The sequence below is a fragment of the Oncorhynchus kisutch genome, linkage group LG7 (assembly GCF_002021735.2).
Source record: "Oncorhynchus kisutch isolate 150728-3 linkage group LG7, Okis_V2, whole genome shotgun sequence".
NCBI lineage: Eukaryota > Metazoa > Chordata > Actinopteri > Salmoniformes > Salmonidae > Oncorhynchus > Oncorhynchus kisutch.
In genome coordinates this window covers 41392294-41419786 of record NC_034180.2, presented here as the reverse complement: position 1 = coordinate 41419786, position 27493 = coordinate 41392294, and the positions used below count along the sequence as shown (strand labels likewise).

Genomic DNA, 27493 nt, shown 5'->3' with positions numbered 1-27493 from the left:
TGTCGTGTCTTTACTATGGATTAAATGATATCACATGCTATTTTTTAGAGACCTTAATATTACCTATTACCTTAATATTACCTAAACTAATCATGTGAATGTAATTAACTAGGAAGTCGGGGCACCACGGAAGAACGTTTATAGAGCTATTGTCTTCCGAATAAACTCTTAAAGACCTGGTAATCTTTTATATCAATAGCAGTCAATTATTAATCGTCACCTTATTTAGTCTCATCTGAACGTCGTAAAATTCTTGGTTATCTTCACGAACAAGTTGAATCAGCAATACAACATTTGGTTTAATTATGTATTTACTAAATACCTAAATAATCACACAGAATTACATATATACAGGGTGGATCATATATTGATGACTAATTATGTCATAAAATAAACGTCCCTAGCGGACAAAACCGATATGACGGCTCGTTACACAAAGAAAGGGGGTTGGGTTTTATATGAAAGCACGGGAAGACTGAGGAACAAAAGGATTGGGTCTCTATCGGACCTTATGAAGCTATGCCATCGTAAATACAGAATTTTATGCATTCTCAATATCCGCCCATTCGGTAAAAGGAAAACGCAAGACATATATTTACTCTGAGCTGCGCTTCGATAGATTTGTCGAAGATGGAAGGCTGGGTTGCCCAGCAGAGAACTCCCTTGTCCTTTGAAGAATATTTCTGGGCGGATACGATGTAGTACCCTGTCGTTCTGATGAAATTGTCCGTCCTTTCCTAGGCCATGCACGTTTACAGCTGCTGCTGATGACTCGACGTCTAGGATGTATCACTTCTTCAGTGAATAAGAGTTCAGAGTTCATACCAAGTTGCCATACTATAAGCTCATGCTATATTCTGGTTGGTGTAGTCAAATTCATCCATCCAGCGTGGCGATCGTCACCTCCACGTTGAAATTCGGCCCCTTCTAAATGTATAGACATCGGTCCCACGTCATCGGGAACACAAGGTTAATTTCCTTAGGTTGTGGTGGTTCAACCATTCGCAACCAGAGCTCACGCTGAGGTTGGCTTAGTTCACCGTGAATTGGGTCAAGGTGGCTCTTATAGAAATGTACAAAAGGGGTTGGTTCATCCTTTCCAACCAATGCCTATTCACGTGGGCGTCGCCACTGATTGAGCATATTTTACTTATGAAAACAATTCTCTCATTTTAAAAGATAAAATTGCATTTAATCTTTTCACAAATAGTTTCATATTTCAACATTTATATTGCACAACAGTTGCATGTGAATCTGATAACTAGAATGTGTAGACTTTCCAGGATACAGTTTGTTATCCTATCATCAGTAATAATGTCTCAAACAACAACTTATCTGACATCATATTCTTTAAGTACCAACGGACACTTTCAACTGGTTGGATTACATAAAGAGTGTTCTTTTCCCCAACCTTTTGATGTTACAATACTCTCTGTATGTTAACAAAGGGCTTTCCAAGAGTCCTTTCTGTAGAGTGGAGAGAAAAAGGGGGAAAGGTATTTATGGAGGGTCACCCCCTCTTCAAAGGGGGTGACACTCTAGACCCAAACTGCTACAGACTTATATCTATCCTACCTTGTCTTTCTAAGGTCTTTGAAAGCAAATTAACAAACAGATTACCGACCATTTCGAATCCCACCATATCTTCTTCGCTATGCAATCTGGTTTCAGAGCTGGGTCAGCCACGCTCAAGGTCCTAAACCGCCATCGATAAGAGACATTACTGTGCAGCCGTATTCATCGACCTGGCCAAGGCTTTCGACTCTGTCAATCACCACATTCTTATTGGCAGACTCGACAGCCTTGGTTTCTCAAATGATTGCCTCGCCTGGTTTACCAACTACTTATCTGATAGAGTTCAGTGTGTCAAATCAGAGGGCCTGTTGTCCGGACCTCTGGCAGTTGCTATGGGGGTGCCACAGGGTAAAATCCTCGGGCCGACTCTCTTCTCTGTATACATCAATGATGTTGCTCTTGCTGCTGGTGATTCTCTGGTACACCTCTACGCAGACGGCACCATTCTGTATACTTCCGGCCCTTCTTTGGACACTGTGTTAACTAACCTCCAGACGAGCTTCAATGCCATACAACTCTCCTTCCGTGGCCTCCAACTGCTCTTCAACGCAAGTATAACTATGCTCTTCAACCGATCACTGCCCGCACCTGCTCGTCAGTCCAGCATCACTACTCTGGACGGCTCTGACTTAGAATACGTGAACATCTACAAATACCTAGTTGTCTGGTTAGACTGTAAACTCTCCTTTCAGACTCACATTAAGCATCTCCAATCCAAAATTAAATCTAGAATTGGCTTCCTATATCGCAACAAAGCATCCTTCACTCATGCTGCCAAACATACCCTCGTAAAACTGACCATCCTACCGATCCTCGACTTCGGTGATTGCATTGCGACCTGTACGCTCTCGTTGGTTGGCCCTCGCTTCATACTCGTCGCCAAACCCACTAGCTATAGGTTATCTACAAGTCTCTGCTAGGGAAAGCCCCACTTTATCTCAGCTCACTGGTCACCATAGCAGCACCCACTCTTAGCACGTGCTCCAGCAGGTATATCTCACTGGTCACCCACAAAGCCAATTCCTCCTTTGGTCGTCTTTCCTTCCAGTTCTCTGCTGCCAATGACTGAAACAAACTGCAAAAATCTTTGAAGCTGGAGACTCATATCTCCCTCACCAGCTTGAAGCACCAGCTGTCAGAGCAGCTCACAGATCACTGCACATGTACATAGATGGGCTGTTTACAGATGGGCTATCTACCTACCTCATCCCCATACAGTATTTATTTATTTATTTATCTTGCTCCTTTGCACCCCAGTATCTCTACTTGCACATTCATCTTCTGCACATCTAACAATCCAGTGTTTAATTGCTATATTGTAATTACTTCGCCACCATGGCCTATTTATTGCCTTAACTCCCTTATCTTACCTCATTTTCACTCACTGTATATAGACTTTTTGTTTTATTTTGTTCTACTGTATTATTGACTATGTTTTGTTTATTCCATGTGTAACTCTGTGTTGTTGTATGTGTCACATTTCTATGCTTTATCTTGGCCAGGTCGCAGTTGCAAATGAGAACTTGTTCTCAACTAGCCTACCTGGTTAAATAAAGGTTAAATAAATACAAAGGGAGGTGTCATGACGTTGGCCTCTTATAGCAAGCCCATCCCCCTCTCCCTGCCTCCCCTTTTCCTCCTTCAACTAGGTTGCTGTGGTCAGAGAGACGTCGTAAATTCCTGAGGATCTCCTCATGGACACACAGTATAGAGAGAGTAGATTTTCATGGAGAACAAAGAAAATCCTTCCACCTCACAGAACTTGAGGTACGAACAAATTTCATGTTCCGGAGAAAGTATAAAAGATCGCTGAAGAATCCAGCTACGAACTGGTCCGTTTGTCACAACTTTGGGAAGCTCATGGGAGACGGTGTGGCCCCATTACCATAACGCTGTTTATATAATAGCCTCAGATATGAGGTTTACATCTTATTGTTGTATAAGATGAATGAGTGAGTATGATACTGTTTGTATAATTGTGTTTTCCCCAAGGTGTCTACAGCATTGTGACGTCTTTTCAGGCATTTCCATTGAAGAATGGCTGTAAGGGACCATATATAGCATGTGGTCACATGGTGTCTCCCGCACAAAATCTCGCGTAAAATACTGTCGCTTCTTATGAGAAACCAATTGCCTCAACGGATATATTATTGAATATATATGTTAAAAACACCTTGAGGATGGATCCTAAACAACGTTTGCCGTGTTTCTGGCGATTATTATGGAGCAAATTTTGAAAAAAGTTTGGCGTTATAGTTGCAGCATTTTCCGGTCGATTTCTCAGCCAAGGATGATGAAGAAACGGGAGCTTTTTCGCCTACAAAAATGATATTTTTGGAAAAAAGGAACATTTGCTATCTAACTGGGAGTCTCCTGAGTGAAAGCATCTGAAGTTCTTCAAAGGTAAATGATTTAATTTGGTTGCTTTTCTTATTTTCGTGAAAATGTTGCCTGCTGCCAGGAGAGCCTAGCATAGCATTATGCCATGATAAACTTACACAAATGTTTGTCTAGCGTTGGCTGTAACGCACATTTTGAAAATCTGAGATGACAGTGTTGTTAACAAAAGGCTAAGCTTGTGTTTGAATATATTTGTCATTTAATTTGCGATTTTTTTTTTGCGTATTTATGTCCGCTGCGTTATGCTAATGCATTTGAGGCTATGATTACGCTCCCGGATACGGGTTTGCTCGTCGCAAGAGGTTAACCATACCACGTGGATAAACTCTTAGACTATCGATACCGACAGAATAAGAACAAGTCTTTGATACTAATTGCTAGTCTGCAGCTAGGAATTCGGTATCATTGAACGCGAAGAACGACAACTGCTGAAACATCCATTCTATAACGAATGTCACTTTGAATGATCCCCTCTAACCAAGACCGAGAGAGAGAGGGAGAGAGACGGACAATTCTACGAAAGACACAAACTTTTCACCAGCGATCAAGACGACACACTAAGCGTAAATTTATATATTTATTGCAATTGTTCCCGAATGAGTGAGCGTTCATGTGTAAAGGATTAGCATTTAAACTGTTATAATTATCACTCTGTAGTGACTTCTTAGTCGACCCCCACTTCCCCTTTTGTCTAACAAGCCGCCATGCCGGTTTAGCCCACTAGGGCACATTCTCCTATCATTTCATGTAACCACATTTACCTTGTTTGTTTGTTTGTTTATGTATGTCTGTGAATTACTTAGTTAGTAATAAATAAATGATTTAAGACAATTGATGTATGGATGACTCATAGTGAAGACTGGGTTCGTGCAGATAACCAACAATTTACGACGTTTGGAATGAGACTAACGTGAGGTGCAGTAAATAATTCATTAATTCAAAGACTAATTGATCAGATAAAATATCTGAAAAGTTATTTTAGGAAATGATAACTTTGTAATCTGAATATTTTTCCTTGGTGCCCCTACTTCCTAGTTAATTAGTTACGTGATTAATCAGTTGATCGCGTAATACTAATTACAGAGAATCTTTGATAAAAACTATAAGTCTTCAGTTAATGATAGTAAAGACACAACAGAGGGAATAACCAGGAAATCCGGAATCCGCCTATCAGGATTTCTGAAAAACCTGGGAATTTGGGAAAGTTACAGGAATTTTGCAACCTTTATAAAGGCCTATAATGTTTGTAAAGGTAGTCCATACAAAATCACAGAGAGCTAACTGGGAAATGACTCTAAAACATATTCACACAACAGGAACAGCCTTATCATTCACACTGACATAAAGACTCAGCTTATTACTACCTCTATCTCTCTCTCTCTCTCGCTCTCTCTCTCTCTCTCTCTCTATGCTCTGTCCCTACATCTGTCTGTCTGTCTGTCCGTCCGTCCGCCCGCCCGCCCCAGATCACAGTCCACAGCAGATACCTGACTCCCAACCCAGCCTTGTTACATCAGCAGATAAACTAATGGGTCAGAGAGACAGGTCAGACAATGGGACATTCTACCTCACACACACACACACACACACACATACACACACCCATACATACACACACACACACACACACACATACACACACACAAAATGTACACACATACACTTACACACAAACACACACTGAAAGCGGAGAGCTTTTAAAGCTGTTTATTTGCCAGTGTCCAGTGATCGGTGCTCAGTGGGTCATTAAAAGCTTTCCACTGCCCCTGGCCAGGCCTTGGGTTAATCTGGGCCTGTAAAACACACTGTTCTACTGCACAGCTACATTCAATGGACTGGCTGTGAGAGATGACGTGAGTGAGAGAAAGGTGAGAGAGGCAGATAGCCTACAGCTGAGAGAGAGACAGGTAAAAAAAACAGGTAGGAGGCAGGTGATAGACAGGTGTCAATCTGGGCCGCTCTCTACAGCACCTGCTGTCAATGGGACAGGTGAGAAATAGAAGTGGGGGAAAGAAGAAGAAGAAACTCGAGGGTCTCTTGAAGCAACAGTAGTTTCAACAGTAGTTTCAACAGTAGTTGAAAAAAGAACGAAGGCAGCAAAGAGAAAAAAAAACATTTTCTAAAACGAACAAAGGAGTTCGGGGTTTCAAAGGGGCGCGTGGCGCTAAGCAGGATGAAGCTCTTCCCAATTCATTTACATCACCATGACAACTCTTCAGATCTCCACGCATGCCATTGGCTGGTTACAGATTCCAAGAGCGGCCTTCTCTCTACGTCCTTCTCTTTCTCCGTCTTTCCGTCTCTCTCTCTCTCGCCGTCTCCGCAGTCTTCAATCAGCCGTCATGAAAGTGCAAGTCTTAAGTATCTTCCAGACAGACAGTTGTTGAGTCGAGCCGAGTGCCGCCTTGCCTTCATCCACAAAGACATTTTGGGCCAGACTTATTTCCCCTGCACCTTTTTCAACTCCTCTAAAGAAGCGAGGAGAGAAGAGGCGGATAGAAAACACTTGAGAGAGAGGGGGAATGTGTTAGAAAAGAGAGAGTGGTTTTATCTGTGCTACCACAGAGCATGCTAGCCTGACACAGCAAGAGTGGGAGAGGGGGATAGACAAACATTTTGAGAGAGAGGGGAGAAAGAGAGAAGAGAGGGGAGAAAGAGAGAAGAGAGGGGGACGTTGAAGTTTTCTAAGGTCTATGAACATATTTCTCTGGAGTTTTGATCTGAATGGAAGCAGTTGCTTTGACTGTGTTTGTGTTTTAATATTCATGGCTGGGGTGAAGATTGGTTTTGGTCAACAGGAAGCTCATTTGTGGCTGAGGTTTTAGAATGAGGGGGTTTCTGGTAGGAAAATAAACTGGAAGATTATCACTGTGTATAATTCACTCAGACTGAATCCTGAAGGCTGCTGGGCTATACATCTTACTCTCCTTCAGGGACAGGATCCCCACACTGTTAGATACTCCTTATAAAGCTTGTATCAGGACAAGGACCAGGAGATGGTTCAAACTTTGTCATTGAAATGTTAACTTTTTAACGCTTCACTGAATAAAACTGAATTAAAATGTGTCAAGCACAGAATAATGTAATGTACAGTGTCAAGGACAGAATAAAGTAATGTACAGTGTCAAGGACAGAATAAAGTAATGTACAGTGTCAAGGACAGTATAAAGTAATGTACAGTGTCAAGGACAGAATAAAGTAATGTACAGTGTCAAGGACAGAATAAAGTAATGTACAGTGTCAAGGACAGTATAAAGTAATGTACAGTGTCAAGGACAGTATAAAGTAATGTACAGTGTCAAGGACAGAATAAAGTAATGTACAGTGTCAAGGACAGAATAAAGTAATGTACAGTGTCAAGGACAGAATAAAGTAATGTACAGTGTCAAGGACAGTATAAAGTAATGTACAGTGTCAAGGACAGAATAAAGTAATGTACAGTGTCAAGGACAGAATAAAGTAATGTACAGTGTCAAGGACAGAATAAAGTAATGTACAGTGTCAAGGACATAGTAACATTGCGTTATGTTTGATCCACTGTGTAATTGTGCATTCTAATTGGTCCACAGGTGCATGGCAAAAGCGTCAGTCTCTTCCTGGATGGACTGGAGGAGGACGGCACGCCCTTTGACACTCGACCTCTGACCTCACCCATCTCTGACATCAGAATGGACAGTAACATGAGAGTCGGACTGAGCTCTAACGGTAACAACAAGATAACACATGATGCATATATACATTACTTATAGTACATGGTATGTACACCTGCCTAGGGAAATACCATGGAAATACATGGTGTAGGAACAAATTGCAACATTAAGGTAGATCCATGCAATCTAGGGCATAGAGAGACACCCCCAGAGGGGTTATGAGCTAAGAATCACACAAGAAAGTGTTTTGAAGTGAATATGATCAATTGTGTCAGGTATTTCCTTTACAGCCTCCATCAGGGTCAATAGAAACACACTGAAAATGATCGACAACAGAGAATGAAATCTTTAGTGCACTGGTCACCGACTGATCGACTGGCCGATCTTCAAGGCATTCCTAGTCGATCATCAAACATTTCTGTAGAAAAGCCAATGATAAAGGCTTGCATTCCTTTTTACGGGTTGTGCTGTTGGCAGTAGGTGCACTTGATTCAGAAGCCCTGCACACCAGGCAGGCAAAGTGATCCATTTTGAACCATTTCATTTGTTTGAAAGGCAAAACCCTGCCTACCTGGGAGATCTGTGGCTAAATTGAGTTTGCCCACTGCGCTGGCCAATCAGATAGCTCAAATCACACTACAGCTTCCACGACCCTGGCCACAGCAAAGTTTGATAGGAGCCTACATGAGATTTCATAATTTAAAAAAACATGACCAGAGCCAGTCTGTCAAAGAATACAGCGAAGAGCTGCTGTTTGAGCACTGTCAACACTGTTTTTATTCAACAGTATTACAAAACATAAAACATGCTTCTCCCTACTTCCACTTGCACTTCAGTTGCAATGAATGAGTAGGAAAGTGTATGGATAGCCCTGCGTTTTTATTATTATTAGCAGTTTGTCTATTTTAATATCTCTGGTCATAGGAATAACATGAATTTGTACATGAGACAGATGCGTTGCGACTCGAGTTTTGCCATCAGGTGGAAAACGGTGTCCCCTCTCTGTCTCACTGGAGGAAAAGAAGGAGAGAGCAGGGACCATGAGAGGCAGAGCCTCTGCTGCTTTCTCCCTCCCTCCGTTGTGACTAAATGATGTGTTCAAAAAAACTGAGAACTCGGAAATAAATAAAAACGAGATCCGACTGGCAAAAATCCATTTGAACAGTCATCCAACTCGGAATTCCAACTCTGAAACTATGGCATCTTTCTAGAGCTCCGACTTTTCGGCCTGGAGATGACTGACATCATGATTTGACCTCGTTTTTTCCCCCGAGTTCCCAGTTGTGCTGAAAGCTCCATGACAGATGCAGGCACCATCAGTCCAGTAAAATAAAAAAGCAAATGACTTGTTTATTGTTTAAATGTATGCTCAGCTGTGCCTCTCAAGTGCTACACCAACTAGATCTCGGCTTGCTTTTTGACTACGAAAGTGATCTGGACTCTGGTTGGGGACCACTGCTCTAGTGTAAAGTAATGATCAATGGTTTCAGCTACACTGTCATACTGCTCATCTGCTATTGAACAGTGATTTACACTCAGATAGCATTTGATCAGCCCATGATTGGATCATATTAGTGGTCAGCAGTATTGTTCACCCACTCTGATCTCTGCCGTAGATGCTGACCAGGGAACAGTGTAGCCAATGTGATTTATAGGATATTTATTTTGATCAGGATATTTTTATTTTTTATTTGTTGGCTTTATGTAGACTATTTTTACATAGTTGACAATGGCAAAATACATTATTATAAATACAATTATTATAAATGCAATAGAACTGTTCCAACGAAAATGTGCAAATGAAAACCATAACTGGCACACAGATCAGTAGAAATGCTAAGATAAATCGGAATTCCACATGAAAAGGGTTGCCAACTCCTCGTGTACCCAATTACTGGCTACTTCAGGAGAGTAATGGCATAATCTACGAAAGCCAGTAGGAGCGGGAAGAGGATGGTCCGGTCAGGTTAAGGTTTTTCTCTTCTGGTTATCTTGATCTCTTGCTCCCTCTTGAGTAATTTGTGTTTTATTTCATCAAACCGTGTGGTTAAAGTGTCAGACAAGCTCAATGAATATAGTTGACTTTATTAAAACACATAGGGTGAGTCTATATATGGGAAAATTCACGTTTTAAAATTTACACCAATCAATTACTCGAAAGAACAGACGACTTTTGGTCGACCAAGATATTTTGGTCTACAGCCTCACATTGAATAATTTAAGACCAAAGGTAGATGCTAGGATGGATCCTCGTCATGGACAACCCTTTCAATTATCACAGTGGGAATCTTCTCCTTAGATGGATACGTACAGAGTAAGAATACAATATACATCAAGGTCCCCCTAGTCCATCCTTTATTATCTAAAAGGCAAACCTGATCCTAAATCAGCATTCCTACTGTGAGACGCTTTATGAATATGGACCCTGTATTCCTCTCTCTTCTTAGCTGTTCTCCCACTCCCTATTCTGAATGTAATTAAACATGTAACTCCTTCAGCTCTGGTTCGCTTGCCATGACAGGGATTGGGGTGTTACGATCACTCAGAAATGGTGGAAGTGTAGAAATTATAAAATAAAATAAAAAATGACAAAGGATCTGGAAAAGGAGTAAGAGAAGACAAAAGAGAAGAGAGAGGGGAAAAAGAGAAGAGGAGAGAGAGAGAAAAAGGCATCCAGCCATCATCAAAGCAACACTGCTCTGTGTTTCAGTAGGCCTAATGCTGTTTCCACACGCTTAAGAAGCCCGCATCCAAAACCCTGGGCCTTTAGAGCTGCTCTTCTCCATAATCTATCCTGTCTACATCTCATCTCTACACACACACACACACACACACACACACACACAGTCCCTCCTCAGACACCCATACACACACAGATAAAGATGGCAGGCCTTCTGACGCTAGGAGACGTTAGCTCTAGTTGTGACAGGTGTGGAACAATAGAGAAGTTAGCTTGGCAGGGAAAGACAATTTGTGCGGCAGAGGAAGACAAGACGCTTAGCTGGACAGGGAAAAGGCAGGGAAAATCTATCTCCTGTGGTCTTAGTCTCGCTCAAATTCCTTCCATGTGTTTGGATTCACGTCCTGATGTTGAACCCTCTCAGATGTACAGCTCTCCTCCCACTGCCAACAGACTACAGTACACACAGTCTGCCACTGTTTCACCACGGATAATGAGAGACACGTTTTATAAGGGAACCCACTTTACAGCACATAAGGTCCTCATGTGTGTTCAGTGTTTCTGTTAGTAGCCAAGGCTTCAGTTGAAACATACAGTAGCCGATGAAACAGAGTTGTCTAGAGTCTGACGGTATGGACAGAGCCTAAGTACACATGTCATTCTGTCTTCTCAGAAAAACCGACAAGTGATTATGGCACAGAGAGAGAGAGCGAGAATAGATAGGGGGAGAGAGAGACAGAGAGAGAGGAGATGGAAATGGAGGAGAGGTATAGAGATGGACCCACTGGTTGCCCTCTAGGTTACAGAGATGGTAGTCCCATCCACCAAACTACCAGGTGTGAAACAGGGAAGGGACTCAGGAGGTATGCTAATTTGGTATAGAGCAGACCTAACTCACTCTATTAAATTAATCAAAACAGGAACATTTTACATTTGGCTAGAAATTCAAAAGGAAATTATCTCAACAGAGGATAATGTCCTCCTGTGTGCTACATCCCCCCACTAGAATCCCCATATTTAATGAAGACAGTAGAAAACCTAAACAGTATATTTGACCTCTCAGCTTCCCTATCAAATCAAACAAATTCAAACAGAAAACTGAAGAAAATTAACAACAAGGACAAATGGTTTGATGAAGAATGCAGAAACCTTAGAAAGAAATGGAGAAAACTTTCCAACCAAAATCATAGAAACCCAGAAAACCTGAGTCTACGCATTCGCTTTGGTGAATCACTAAAACAATACAGAAATACACTACGGAAAATGAAGGAAGAGCACGTCAGGAATCAGCTCAGTGTAATTTAAGAATCCATAGACTCTAACCACATCTGGGAAAATTGTAAAACACTAAACAAACAACAACACGAAGAGTTATCTATCCAAAATGGAGATATATGCGTAAAACACTTCTCCAATCGTTTTGGCTCTATAACAAAGATCAAACAGCAGAAACATATACATAATCAAATACACATCTTAGAAGCAACTATTAAAGTCTACCAGAACCCACTGGATTCTCCAATTACGTTGAATGAACTACAGGAGAAAATACAAACTCTTCAACCCAAAAAGGCCTGTTTTGTTGATGGTATCCTCAATGAAATTATAAAATATACAGACCACAAATTCCAATTGGCTATACTTAAACTCTTTAACATCATCCTTAGCTTTGGCATCTTCCCCAATATTTGGAACCAAGGACTGATCACCCCAATCCACAAAAGTGGAGACAAATTTGACCCCAATAACTACCGCGGGATATGGGTCAACAGCAACCTTGGGAAAATCCTCTGCATTATCATTAACAACAGACTTGTACAGTTCCTCAGTGAAAACAATGTACTGAGCAAATGTCAAATTGGCTTTTACCAAATTACCGTACGACAGACCATGTATTCACCCTGCACACCCTAATTCACAAACAAACAAACCAAAACAAAGACAAAGTCTTCTCATACTTTGTTGATTTCAAAAAAGCTTTTGACTCAATTCCACAGAGCCGTTGGGTGAGACAGGGATGTAGCTTAAGCCCCACCCTCTTCAACATACAGTTGGAGTTGGAAGTTTACAAGTTAGCCAAATATATTTAAACTTAGTTTTTCACAATTCCCAACATTTAATCCATGTAAACATTCCCTGTCTTAGGTCAGTTAGAATCACCACTTTATTTTAAGAATGTGAAATGTCAGAATAATAGTCATCACATTCCCAGTGGGTCAGAAGTTTACATACACTCAATTAGTATTTGGCAGCATTGCCTTTAAACTGTATAACTTGCGTGAAATGTTTCAGGTAGCCTTCCACAAGCTTCCACAAGATTCCTCCTGAGAGAGCTGGTGTAACCGAGTCAGCTTTGTAGGCCTCCTTGCTCGCGCATGCTTTTTCAGTTCTGCCCACAAATTTTCTATAGGATTGAGGTCAGGGCTTTGTAGTCCTTAAGCCATTTTGCTACAACTTTGGAAGTATGCTTGGGGTCATTGTCAATTTGGAAGACCCATTTGCGACCAAGCTTTAAATTCCTGACTGATATCTTGAGATATTGCTTCAATACAGTGCCTTGCGAAAGTATTCGGCCCCCTTGAAATACAGATATAAAACTGTATTTATTTGTGAAGAATCAACAACAAGTGGGACACAATCATGAAGTGGAACGACATTTATTAGATATTTCAAACTTTTTTAACAAACCAAAAACTGAAAAATTGGGTGTGCAAAATTATTCAGCCCCTTTACTTTCAGTGCAGCAAACTCTCTACAGAAGTTCAGTGAGGATCTCTGAATGATCCATTGTTGACCTAATTGACTAATGATGATAAATACAATCCACCTGTGTGTAATCAAGTCTCCGTATAAATGCACCTGCACTGTGATAGTCTCAGAGGTCCGTTAAAAGCGCAGAGAGCATCATGAAGAACAAGGAACACACCAGGCAGGTCCGAGATACTGTTGTGAAGAAGTTTAAAGCCGGATTTGGATACAAAAAGATTTCCCAAGCTTTAAACATCCCAAGGAGCACTGTGCAAGCGATAATATTGAAATGGAAGGAGTATCAGACCACTGCAAATCTACCAAGACCTGGCCGTCCCTCTAAACTTTCAGCTCATACAAGGAGAAGACTGATCAGAGATGCAGCCAAGAGGCCCATGATCACTCTGGATGAACTGCAGAGATCTACAGCTGAGGTGGGAGACTCTGTCCATAGGACAACAATCAGTCGTATATTGCACAAATCTGGCCTTTATGGAAGAGTGGCAAGAAGAAAGCTATTTCTTAAAGATATCCATAAAAAGTGTTGTTTAAAGTTTGCCACAAGCCACCTGGGAGACACACCAAACATGTGGAAGAAGGTGCTCTGGTCAGATGAAACCAAAATGGAACTTTTTGGCAACAATGCAAAACGTTATGTTTGGCGTAAAAGCAACACAGCTCATCACCCTGAACCTACCATCCCCACTGTCAAACATGGTGGTGGCAGCATCATGGTTTGGGCCTGCTTTTCTTCAGCAGGGACAGGGAAGATGGTTAAAATTGATGGGAAGATGGATGGAGCCAAATACAGGACCATTCTGGAAGAAAACCTGATGGAGTCTGCAAAAGACCTGAGACTGGGACGGAGATTTGTCTTCCAACAAGACAATGATCCAAAACATAAAGCAAAATCTACAATGGAATGGTTCAAAAATAAACATATCCAGGTGTTAGAATGGCCAAGTCAAAGTCCAGACCTGAATCCAATCGAGAATCTGTGGAAAGAACTGAAAACTGCTGTTCACAAATGCTCTCCATCCAACCTCACTGAGCTCGAGCTGTTTTGCAAGGAGGAATGGGAAAAAAATTCAGTCTCTCGATGTGCAAAACTGATAGAGACATACCCCAAGCGACTTACAGCTGTAATCGCAGCAAAAGGTGGCGCTACAAAGTATTAACTTAAGGGGGCTGAATAATTTTGCACGCCCAATTTTTCAGTTTTTGATTTGTTAACCTGTTAAGCCTACGGGGGCGCTATTTCATTTTTGGATAAAAAGACGTTCCCGTTTTAAGCGCAATATATCGTCACAAAAAGATGCTCGACTATGCATGGAATTGGTAGCTTTGGAAAGAAGACACTCTGACGTTTCCAGAACTGCAAAGATTTTCACTGTGAGTGCCCCAGAACTCATGCTACAGGCGAAACCAAGATGTTTCTGCAACCAGGAAATGAACAGGATTTCTGAGGCACCGATTTGCATCATCTCCTTATATGGCTGTGAATGGGACAGGAATGAGCCTGCCCTTTCTATCGTTTCCCCAAGGGGTCTGGAGCATTGTGACGTATTTGCAGGCATATCATTGGAAGATTGACCATAAGAGACTACATTTTCCAAGTGTCCCGCACGGTGTCCTGCGTGGAAATTGATGCGCAAAACTCAGGTGCTGGTATTTTTCCATGGAATTCAGAGAAAAACCATGCTTCCACGAACGGCATATCAATGAAGAGATATGTGAAAAAACACCTTGGGGATTGATTCAAACAGCGTTTGCCATGTTTCGGTCGATATTATGGAGTTAATTCGGAAAAAAGTTAGACGTTTTGGTGACTGAATTTTCGGTTCGTTTCGGTAGCCAAATGTGTAGTAACAAAACGGAGCGATTTGTCCTACACAAAGAATCTTTCAGGAAAAACTGGACATCTGCTATGTAACTGAGAGTCTCCTCATTGAAACATCTGAAGTTCTTCAAAGGTAAATTATTTGATTTGATTACTTTGCTGGTTTTTGTGAAAATGTTATGTGCTAAATGCTACGCTAAATGCTACGGCAGCCATTATCACTCTTACACAAATGATTGATTTTCTATGGTTCAAAAGCATATTTTGAAAATCTGAGATGACAGTGTTGTTAAGAAAAGGCTAAGCTTGAGAGCAGGCATATTTATTTCATTTCATTTGCGATTTTGAGAAATCGTTAACGTTGCGTTATGGTAATGAGCCTGAGGGTGTAGTTACGCTACCGGATCCGGTATCAGTAGTTCAGAGAGGTTAAAAAAGTTTGAAATATCCAATAAATGTTGATTCTTCACAAAAAAATACAGTTTTATATCTTTATGTTTGAAGCCTGAAATGTGGCAAAAGGTCGCAAAGTTCAAGGGGGCCGAATACTTATGCAAGGCACTGTATATCCACATAATTTTCCTACCTCATGATGCCATCTATTTTGTGAAGTGCACCAGTCCTGCCTGCAGCAAAGCACCCACACAACATGATGCTGCCACCCCCGTGCTTCACAGTTGGGATTGTGTTCTTCAACTTATGGCCAAACAGTTCTATTTTTGTTTGATCAGGACATTTCTCCAAAAAAGTATGATCTTTGTCCCCATGTGCAGTTGCAAACCATAGTCTGGCATTTTTATAGCGGTTTTGGAGCAGTGGCTTCTTCCTTGCTGAGCGGCCTTTCAGGTTATGTCGATATAGGACTCGTTTTAATATGGATATAGATACTTTTGTACCTGTCTCCTTCAGCATCTTCACAAGGTCCTTGACTGTTGTTCTGGGATTGATTTAATTAATTACTTAAAAATCATACAATGTGATTTTCTGGATTTTTGTTTTAGATTCCGTCTCTCACAGTTGAAGTATACCTATGATAAAAAAATTACAGACCTCTACATGCTTTGTAAGTAGGAAAACGTGCAAAATCGGCAGTGTATCAAATACTTGTTCTCCCCACTGTACATACTACCTCAATTGGGCCGATCAACCAGTGCTCCCGCACATTGGCTAACCGGGCTATCTGCATTGGGTCCCGCCACCTGCCACCCGCCACCCACCACCCGCCAACCCCTCTTTTATGCTACTGCTACTCTTTGTTCATCATATATGCATAGTCACTTTAACCATATCTACATGTACATACTACCTCAATCATCCTGACTAACCAGTGTCTGTATGTAGCCTCGCTACTTTTATAGCCTCGGTACTGTATATAGCCTGTCTTTTTACATTTTTTTTTTTTTTTACTAACCTATTGTTCAGCTAACACCTTTTTTTCACTATTGGTTAGAGCCTGTAAGTAAGCATTTCTCTGTAATGTAGCCTGTTGTATTCAGCGCCCGTGACAAATAAACTTTGATTTGATTTGGAATTGACTTAAATTATGTCAATTAGCCCATCAGAGGCTTCTAAAGCCAAGACATCATTTTCTGGAATTTTCCAAGCTGTTTAAAGGCACAGTCAAATGAGTGTATGTAAACTTCTGACCCACTGGAATTGTGATACAATGAATTTTAAGTGAAATAATCTGTCTGTAAACATTTGTTGGAAAAATGAATTGTGTCATGCACAAAGTAGATGTCCTAACCAACTTGCCAAAGCTATAGTTTGTTAACAAGAAATTTGTGGAGTGGTTGAAAAACTAGTTTTAATGACTCCAACCTAAGTGTATGTAAACTTCCGACTACCAACCGTATTTATCAACGAATTGGCGATGGCATGAGAACTGCAGCACCCTGCCTCACCTTGCTAGTCAAATGTCTACTGTTTATTGATGATCTGGTGCTTCTGTCCCCAACCAAGGAGGGCCTACAGCAGCACCTAGATCTTTTGCACAGATTCTGTCAAACCTGGGCCCTGACAGTAAATCTCAGTAAGGCATAAATACTTTTGTTCCAAAAAATGTCCAGTTGCCAGGAATCACAAATACAAATTCTATCTAGACACCATTTCCCTAGAGCACACAAAAAACGATACATACCTTGGCCTAAACATCAGCACCACAGGTAACTTCCACAAAGCTGTGAACGATCTGAGAGACAAGACAAGAAGGTCCTTCTATGCCATCATTAACTGTGTGTCTCTGTGGTTCCTCTGACTGTTAAGTGTGTGTCTCAATGGTTTATCTGACTGTTAACTGTGTGTCTCTGTGGCTTATCTGACTGTTAACTGTGTGTCTCTATGGTTTATCTGACTGTTAATTGTGTGTCTCTATGGTTCCTCTGACTGTTAACTGTGTGTCTCTGTGGCTTATCTGACTGTTAACTGTGTGTCTCTATGGTTTATCTGACTGTTAACTGTGTGTCTCTATGGTTCCTCTGACTGTTAACTGTGTGTCTCTATGGTTTATCTGACTGTTAATTGTGTGTCTCTATGGTTCCTCTGACTGTTAACTGTGTGTCTCTATGGTTTATCTGACTGTTAACTGTGTGTCTCTATGGTTTATCTGACTGTTAAACTGTGTGTCTCTATGGTTTATCATGTTTAAACCTGTTATGGCTAGACGTTCCGCTAACTGTTACGGCTAGACGTTCGAGGGCTTTACGGCGAAAGCAGACCATGTGATTATCTGAGGACAGCACCCCATCATACAAACACATGAATATCATATTTCAACCAAGCAGGTGTGACATGAAAGTCAGAAATAATGGATATATTTCATGCCTTCCTTTTGAAGATCTTCTGTTGGCACTCCAATATGTCCCAGAAACATCACAAATGATCCTTTTGTTCGATAAATTGCTTTGTTATATCCCCAAAATGTCCATTTATTTGGAGCGTTTGATTCAGAAAAACACTGGTTCCAACTCGCCCAGCATGACAACAAAGTATATAATAAGTTACCTGTAAACTTGGTCCAAACATTTCAAACAACTTTCCGAATCCAACTTTAGGTATTTTAAAATAAAATAATCGATAAAAGTTAAGACAGAATATAATGTGTTCAATAGGAGAGAAAATGAAAGTGGAGCGAGTTCCTGGTTGCAAGCACCAAACAAAAAGTACACTTGGCTTGACACTCAGAAAGGAAAGGGCTACCTCTTAATTTCTCAAAGGAAAAACATCAACCAATTTCTAAAGACTGTTGGCATCTAGTAGAAGCCATAGGAACTGCAACCAGGTGCCTCATAAATCTAGTTCCCCATAGAAACCAATTGAAACACACTGATCACATTTTTTTTTTGTCCTGGATGGTTTTTCCTGCCAAATAAGTTGTTATACTCACAGACATGATTTTAACAGTTTTAGAAACTTTGGAGGGTTTTCTATCTAAATCTACAAATGATATGCATATCCTAGCTTCTGGGCATGAGAAACAGGCAGTTTACTTTGGGCACACTTTTCATCCGGTCATGAAAACACTGCCCCCTAACAGAGAATAAAGAGAAAGATAAGCTAGTCAAATCAAATCAAATCAAATTTATTTATATAGCCCTTCGTACATCAGCTGATATCTCAAAGTGCTATACAGAAACCCAGCCTAAAACCCCAAACAGCAAGCAATGCAGGTGTAGAAGCACGGTGGCTAGGAAAAACTCCCTAGAAAGGCCAAAACCTAGGAAGAAACCTAGAGAGGAACCAGGCTATGTGGGGCGGCCAGTCCTCTTCTGGCTGTGCCGGGTGGAGATTATAACAGAACATGGCCAAGATGTTCAAATGTTCATAAATGACCAGCATGGTCGAATAATAAGAAGGCAGAAGAGTTGAAACTGGAGCAGCAGCACGGCCAGGTGGACTGGGGACAGCAAGGAGTCATCATGTCAGGTAATCCTGGGGCATGGTCCTAGGGCTCAGGTCCTCCGAGAGAGAGAAAGAAAAGAGAGGAGAGAATTAGAGAACACACTTAGATTCACACAGGACACCGAATAGAATGTCTCTGAATGTCTCTGACATGGGTAGGCAGACCGTTCCATAAAAATGGAGCTCTATAGGAGAAAGCCCTGCCTCCAGCTGTTTGCTTAGAAATTCTAGGGACAATTAGGAGGCCTGCGTCTTGTGACCGTAGCGTACGTGTAGGTATGTACGGCAGGACCAAATCAGAGAGATAGGTAGGAGCAAGCCCATGTAATGCTTAGTCCACTGGTCAATATGGATCCAGCTGACTGTTTTCAATACACACCATTGACATCCCTCTCTTCTTTCTCACCAGGGTCTGATCAATTCATGGGCAGGATGCAGGACTTCAGATTTTATCCCAACACACTGACGAACAGGTGAGAGGGAGGGAGGGAGGGAGGGAGGGAGAAAAGTAGGGATGTTTCATATGATTCCCTTTTGATTTTAATGTCATGTGTATAATATGGTTCAGTTGGTAGAGCATGGCGCCTGCACCGCAAGGTTCGTGGGTTTGATTCCTGGGGCCACCCACATGTAAAATGTATTCATGCATGTAAGTCGCTTTGGATAAAAGTGTCTGCTTAATGGCTTATATATTAATACAGCAGTTCATAACATTTTCTTTTGCTGAATTATCTTTTGAGACTGATCCTGACACCATAGTGCATTTGGCTCACAACCTGATCCATTGTCTCCCACTCCAGAGAGATAGTGAAGGTGTATTCAGGCTTCCTGCCCCCCCTCCACGCTCAGTCAGAGTGCCGTTGCCCCCCCAGTCACCCCAGAGTACACCCCCTAGTGGAGAGGTACTGTATATTGATGGATTGATTGATTGATATACAGATGTATTAACTATTTAAGCTTCTATTTAACCAAGTAAGTGAACACAAAACGAATTCTCACTTGCAGCACAACATATATACAAAATACAGCTACAACAACTAAATCCACATCACGTCACACTATCCCTCCAACAACAACAGCAACATAACCCATCTCTGTCTAGGTACTGTATTCCCAACGCGGTGGAGGACACCACTAATAACCGCGTGTTGAGGCTCAACATGGACGCTCACCCTGTTAGCTATATCAATGACCAGGACATGGGTACAGCCTGGGTGTCCAACATACTAACTGGATCTGAGGACATGGACCAAGGGCTGACCATCACCATAGACCTAGTCAACGGGCAGTACCAGGTAATGTCTGTCTGTCCATCTGTCTGTGTATGAAAATATGTTTTTGTTTCTGTGTCTGTTTGGTTAGAATGGATTTAGCCTGTGGTTGAAGTACGCACAAATATCTAATAATCAAGATTAAACGGAGTAAGATGGCCAAATATCTACATACTAATCAAGATTCAACTGAGTCAGATTACCAAAGTTGTACATAGTTGTTACAGCTAGAACTGTCAGTATTAGAGCTGTATTAGAGCTGTGTTTGTGTGTTAGGTAGAGCTGTGTTTGAGTGTCTGTGAGGTTAAGACAGTACAGAAGGCTATCTGTCTCCCTGCACCTGTGGTGTGTGTGTTTGTGAGGTGATCTTCAGACAGAGGAAAGCTGAGACAGAGGCTCCATCTTCCTCTTCCTCTGTGTCAAACACAACAAAACTCTTTACAGAGAGAGAGAGGGACAAGGAGGGGGGTTGTGTGTGTGTGTGTTGGATTTGGGGCTGTTCTGTCTCGAAGAGTGTGTGTGCTTGCATCTGTGTGTGTGCACATGCGTGAGTAAGCATGCATCTGTGTGTGCTCTTGCATCTGTGTGTGTGAGAATAAAGCAGTGCAGCTCAGTAGACTCCATGATGTGTGTGTCAGTGTCCCAGTCCAGACTGTTGCTGTGGGGATAGTAGACAACCCAGGGCTGTTTATTCTCTCCCTGTGTGACTGACTGGCACACACACTCACAGCCATGTACCGTACACACATTTGTCTGGGTAGCCATTGGATTAGCTGTTCAGGAGTTTTATGGCTTGGGGATAGAAGCTGTTTAGGAGCCTTTTGGACCTAGACTCGGTGCTCCGGTACCGCTTGCCGTGCGGTAGCAGAGAGTCTATGACTAGGGTGGCTGGAATCTTTGATAATTTTTAGGGCCTTCCTCTGACACCGCCTGGTATAGAGGTCCTGAATGGCAGGAAGCTTGGCCCCAGTGATTTACTGGGCCGTATGCACTGCCCTCTGTAGTGCCTTGCTGTGAAGGCCGAGCAGTTGCCATACCAGGCAGTGATGCAACCCGTCAGGATGCTTTCGATGGTGCAGCTATAAAATCTTTTGAGGATCTGAGGATCCATGCCAAATCTTCTCAGTCTCCTGAGGGGGAATAGGTTTTGTTATATTCTCTCTCTGTGCTTTGGCTCCAACAATAAGTACCTCGGCCTTGTCTTGATTTAGCTAGAGGAAGATGTGAGATGTCCAAGTATTTAAATCACTACTATAGTCTAATCATTTATCCGTGGAGCTAAAATCCTCTGGCGACACAGAAATGCAAAGTTGTTTATCATCTGCGTAACAGTGCAAATCAATGCTATTCTTTCTGATAATGCTGCGAACGGGTAACATATATAAACTGAACAGTACCGGACCCAAAATCAAACCTTGTGGAATGCCACATGTGATATATATTGTCTTTGAGTTATGTTCACCAAGGGTGACACAAAACTCTTGACCAGTTTAATATGTCCAAAACCAATTTAGAACTGGACAGGGGTCCAGTAGGGGTAGGATTTATCAGGCCATCAATGGTCGAGAAGAGCACTCTGGAATTTTTATTCTGATTAATAGTGATCAAGTTAGAAAAATGAGCCCGTCTGGCATTTCTAATTGCCTTGTTATATATGCCAAGTTGCTCTCTCAGAATATCATAATGGACCTGCAACTTTGACTTTCTCCACTTCTGCTCTGCCTTTCTGCAATTTATCTTTAATTGATTAGTTTCCTAACTCATCCAAGGGGTTCTCTGTTTGGATGTGGCCTTTTTCATCTTTTCTGGAGCTATGGCATCAATGGTTGCCCTTAATTTGCAATTAAAGTTATCAACTAGATCATCACAAGAGGAAGGCAGAATAGGTGGTGGAGTATTGTTCCGACACTCTATAAAATCTGTAGCAACTTCAGAGGTAAGATAGTGTCTTAAATAATGCTTTCAGTTCTACCCTGTGATTTGGACAACAAGGTAGTAAAAAATACAGAGTGGTGATCAGATAAAGCAACAATAGAGGATATGTCAATAGAAAGCCCCTTGGTAATAACCAGGTCCAGAGTATGGCCATGGTTATGGGTGGGCCCAGTAACATGTTGAATGAAGTCCATAGAGCTCAAAATATTTAATTTAATTTTCTTATTATTATTATTTGTGCACCGGGGCCTCCCACTCCTCTTTCTATTCTGGTTAGAGCCGGTTTGCGCTGTTCTGTGATGGGAGTAGTACACAGCGTTGTACGAGATCTACAGTTTCATGTCAATTTCTCGCATGGAATAGCCTTCATTTCTCAGAACAAGAATAGACTGACGAGTTTCAGAAGAAAGTTGGTTGTTTCTGGCCATTTTGAGCCTGTAATCAATCCGACAAATGCTGATGCTCCAGATACTCAACTAGTCTAAAGAAGGACAGTTATATTGCTTCTTTAATCAGGACAACAGTTGTCAGCTCTGCTAACATATTTGCAAAAGTGTTTTCTAATGATCAATTAGGATTTTAAAATTATACACTTGGATTAGCTAACACAACGTGCCATTGGAACACAGGGGTGATGGTTGCTGATAATGGCCCTCTGTACACTTTTGTAGATATTTCATAAAAAAACAGCCGTTTCAGCTACAATAGTCATTTACAACATTAACAATGTAACACCGTATTTCTGATCAATTTGATGTTATTTTAATGGAGAAAAAAACTTTTCCTTCAAAAACAAGGACATTTCTAAGTGACCCCAAACTTTTGAATGGTAGTGTACATATAAATACACAGAGCTCAAAAGATTAATAAATTCAATGGCCTTGGAGTCGGTCTCTTTGTCAACATGAGTATTACAATCGCCCAACACTAGCCAGAAGCTAGCCAGAAGCTAGCCAGTTTACCTGCTAACGTTAGTATTCAGCTAACCACGGTTGGTGGTCATCAGCTATTCTTTAGCTCAAAAAGCTATTGCCAGTTTTGTACAACGCGACTCAGACCAGAGCATACTGGACCTATTTTCTCCCCATATCCCCGGATTTCTACCGCAAGCTTTGGACAGTTACACCTGGATCTTGCAGCTAGCAAGCTGCTATCCGAGTGACTATTGGCTTACATCGGTCCCGGAGCAAACATCAATTATTCCGGAGCTAGCCAGCTGAAGAGTTCCATCAGCCACTCCTGAGCTACAATCACCTATCCGGACCCGTTTTACTGCCGATGCGGAGCCCCTCCGGGCCTTCACGACTGGAATTCCGACGTTATCTGCCCGAGGGAGTTGTCCAACTGGCCCCTCCGTCGTGATGTTACCTGAACGCCCATCTGCGGGATGCTAATCGGTAGCTGTCTTATCGGCTGCTATCTGAATAGGTCTATCGGACAATTTTCTTGGGTCACTATAACTACTGTATATCTATTTTGCCAATTGGATTGGTCCCCTCTACCAATGGAAACGCATGAGGTGGCTAAAAACAGACCTCTATCCTCTGCCAGTTTGCTACCGATGGCCCGGCTAGCTGTCTGAATCGCCGTGACCAACCTCACTACTCGCTACTCTCTGTAAAAGCACCATATTCAATAAGTGTGGGCCACTTTGCCCCTGGGTCATCTGCCTCGAGGTAACCAATAGAATAACAACCAAATTATTAACGTTATATCCACATTTTCTGACACTCTCCAATCTATCAGAATGGTAGGAGATAAACGTTTGTATAAACTCACTAGAAGGCGGAGTTAAAGGAACATAAATTAGGTTACTCACAATAACCAAAATGCCATTTCTACAGGAGTTGATATGGTTTCCAAGTCCTCTGTTGCTTGTTCTGACCGGGAGGACTGGAGCACTACCAGGCACTGTCCGTCAGTCTCTAAAACAGTCTGTGATGTTGCTGGAACTAATCCTGGAATCTCTCCTGTTAGGGTGAATCCGTCTCATTTAAAAAGTGCTGGTTGCTCTCACAGCAAATCAAAGTTGTCACAAAAAGAGACATTCCTGTTGTTGCAAAGTTTCTTCAGGTACTCGTTCAGGGCAAAGAGTCGTCTGAAACATTCCGAACCCCTTTGGTAGCACGGGAGAGGGCCAGAGATAATCATTTACTTCCCCGTGCTAGCGTGGGTGTTACATTTTTTTTGTAGTCCTCCGTCAGTTCTTCAGATTGCCTAAAACGAAGGACGTTAAAACTTACTTGAGTGATGATGGTGTCAATATTGGAGTAGTTGACCAGAACCGTGGGCAGGAGGGAGTTGATGTCATGGACACGGACTTCTGGGTGACAGTGGACCTTGGTATGTCCACAGATCGTAGGCAGGCCAAATATCTCACCATCAAGCTGCCCACAATGATGATGGAATTAGATGGGGGAGGGTGCCACTGGGCGGCCACTGGCTGTGGGTATACACCCAGGATCCGTGCTGCCTCCAAGGGCTCAAGCAGGGTAAACCTGTTAGATTGCTGGATCGAATCTTCTCGGATAGATGAAGGGTGGCCAAACTGCCTCCCCAATCTCCTACGTCTTTGCGAGTGTCCAATCTCCCATGGGCCGCAGAGTTCAGCTTAAAATCTGTCCGTTGGATTGGGACAGATCAACTTCGCCCGACTCATTGACAGCTTTGCTATAGGTGGCATTTGAAACTGAGATTGGGTTTGCCTGGATTACAGCAAGGTTGGTGCACTTAGAAAGCAGGTTATCCTTTTCTCGCAGCCGAGCTAGCAGCCGGAGGATCTCTTCCCTAAACTGCTTGATGGTGGGGCTTTTTTCATTGAGATTATCTACAGATATCATATCCAAGGCTAATTGTATTTCATTGCAGTTCATGTGATTGAGAACTATTAAAAAGTAATCAAATCAAATGTTATTGGTCAAGTACACTTTTAGCAGATGTTATTGCGGGTGTAGCGATATATTGGTGTTTCTAGCTCCAACAGTGCAGTAATATCTAACAAGTAATATCTAACAATTTCACAACAATACACACAATGCAATCAATACACACAAATCTAAAGTAAGGAATGGAATTAAGTATATGTAGACTTAAATACAGTATAATAGAATAGAATAGAATACAGTATATACATATGAGATGAGTATTGCAAAATATGTAAACATTATTAAAGTGACTAGTGTTCCATTATTAAAGTGGCCAGTCATTTCAAGTCTATGTATGTAGGGCAGCAGCCTCTAAGGTGCTAGTGAAGTATCAGAATGCCTTGTGACAGGAAATGAGAACAAGAATTTGTTTAAAAAAATGATTAGCCATGTTGTGCGCTGGCTAGCTACCAACCTTTCTTAAATTATTTAACTGATGTTCTGAGTCATAACATTGAAACATTGTTCATCTATAATGAACAAGTCAATGGATATTCACAGGTAGCAACATGGCGTCCGGCTCTAAAGTTGGCCCAACTTGTATTCTATTTTCAGATCTTCCATAGTTTATTTCCCGGTCTTTGACACTCTCTGCAACTAACAAGACCAGCAAGAACCCTATAATGTTGTTCTTATTCAGCCTCAGAACGACAGTGTGGACGTGTGTCATTAATGGCTGTGTGTCGTGTCTGTTTGTAGGTGTTCTATGTGATCCTGCAGTTGGTCAGTCCCCAGCCAGAGGCCTTGCACATCCAGAGGAGCTGCAGTAACAGCAGCAGCAGCAACAGTAGCAGTGTAGAAACAGAATGGCTAGACTGGCAGTACATGGCCAGAGACTGCAGCCTGTTTGGTCTGCAGAACAATGGACCCCTGCTCAGACCAGACTCTGTCAATTGTCTACAGTTCCCCAGGTAAGGAGCCGCTCAACACAAAGCCCACACTTCTTTATCTTTATCAGAGATGGTCATTACTGAGGGTTTATCAGAGATAGCCATTACAGAGGGTTTATCAGAGATAGCCATTACTGAGGGTTTATCAGAGATAGCCATTACTGAGGGTTTATCAGAGATAGCCATTACTGAGGGTTTATCAGAGATTGCCATTACTGAGGGTTTATCAGAGATTGCCATTACTGAGGGTTTATCAGAGATAGCCATTACTGAGGGTTTATCAGAGATGGTCATTACTGAGGGTTTATCAGAGATGGTCATTACTGAGGGTTTATCAGAGATGGTCATTACTGAGGGTTTATCAGAGATAGCCATTACTGAGGGTTTATCAGAGATGGTCATTACTGAGGGTTTATCAGAGATAGCCATTACTGAGGGTTTATCAGAGATGGTCATTACTGAGGGTTTATCAGAGATAGCCATTACTGAGGGTTTATCAGAGATAGCCATTACTGAGGGTTTATCAGAGATGGTCATTACTGAGGGTTTATCAGAGATGGTCATTACTGAGGGTTTATCAGAGATGGTCATTACTGAGGGTTTATCAGAGATGGCCATTACTGAGGGTTTATCAGAGATGGTCATTACTGAGGGTTTATCAGAGATGGTCATTACTGAGGGTTTACCAGAGATCGATTACTGAGGGTTTATCAGAGATAGTCATTACTGAGGGTTTATCAGAGATGGTCATTACTGAGGGTTTATCAGAGATAGCCATTACTGAGTGTTTATCAGAGATAGCCATTACTGAGGGTTTATCAGAGATAGCCATTACTGAGGGTTTATCAGAAATAGCCATTACTGAGGGTTTATCAGAGATAGCCATTACTGAGTGTTTATCAGAGATAGCCATTACTGAGGGTTTATCAGAGATAGCCATTACTGAGGGTTTATCAGAGATAGCCAGTACTGAGGGTTTATCAGAGATAGCCAGTACTGAGGGTTTATCAGAGATAGCCAGTACTGAGGGTTTATCAGAGATAGCCAGTACTGAGGGTTTATCAGAGATAGCCAGTACTGAGGGTTTATCAGAGATAGCCAGTACTGAGGGTTTATCAGAGATAGCCATTACTGAGGGTTTATCAGAGATAGCCATTACTGAGGGTTTATCAGAGATCGATTACTGAGGGTTTACCAGAGATCGATTACTGAGGGTTTATCAGAGATATCCATTACTGAGGGTTTATCAGAGATCGATTACTGAGGGTTTATCAGAGATCGATTACTGAGGGTTTACCAGAGATCCATTACTGAGGGTTTATCAGAGATATCCATTACTGAGGGTTTATCAGAGATCGATTACTGAGGGTTTATCAGAGATCGATTACTGAGGGTTTACCAGAGATCGATTACTGAGGGTTTATCAGAGATATCCATTACTGAGGGTTTATCAGAGATCGATTACTGAGGGTTTATCAGAGATCGATTACTGAGGGTTTACCAGAGATCGATTACTGAGGGTTTATCAGAGATAGCCATTACTGAGGGTTTATCAGAGATCGATTACTGAGGGTTTATCAGAGATCGATTACTGAGGGTTTACCAGAGATCGATTACTGAGGGTTTATCAGAGATATCCATTACTGAGGGTTTATCAGAGATATCCATTAGTGAGGGTTT

The 27493-nt window shown here is 41.8% G+C and overlaps 1 protein-coding gene across 1 annotated transcript in view; it reads left to right on the top strand.

Moving 5' to 3' along the window:
- LOC109894627 (usherin-like) overlaps positions 1 to 27493 on the top strand; it is a 378093-nt gene that overhangs the window by 23440 nt on the left and 327160 nt on the right. The window contains 5 exon segments of the mRNA XM_031828079.1: positions 7545 to 7680; positions 19203 to 19266; positions 19594 to 19695; positions 19896 to 20088; positions 25623 to 25834. Coding sequence (XP_031683939.1) covers positions 7545 to 7680; positions 19203 to 19266; positions 19594 to 19695; positions 19896 to 20088; positions 25623 to 25834 — 707 coding nt within the window.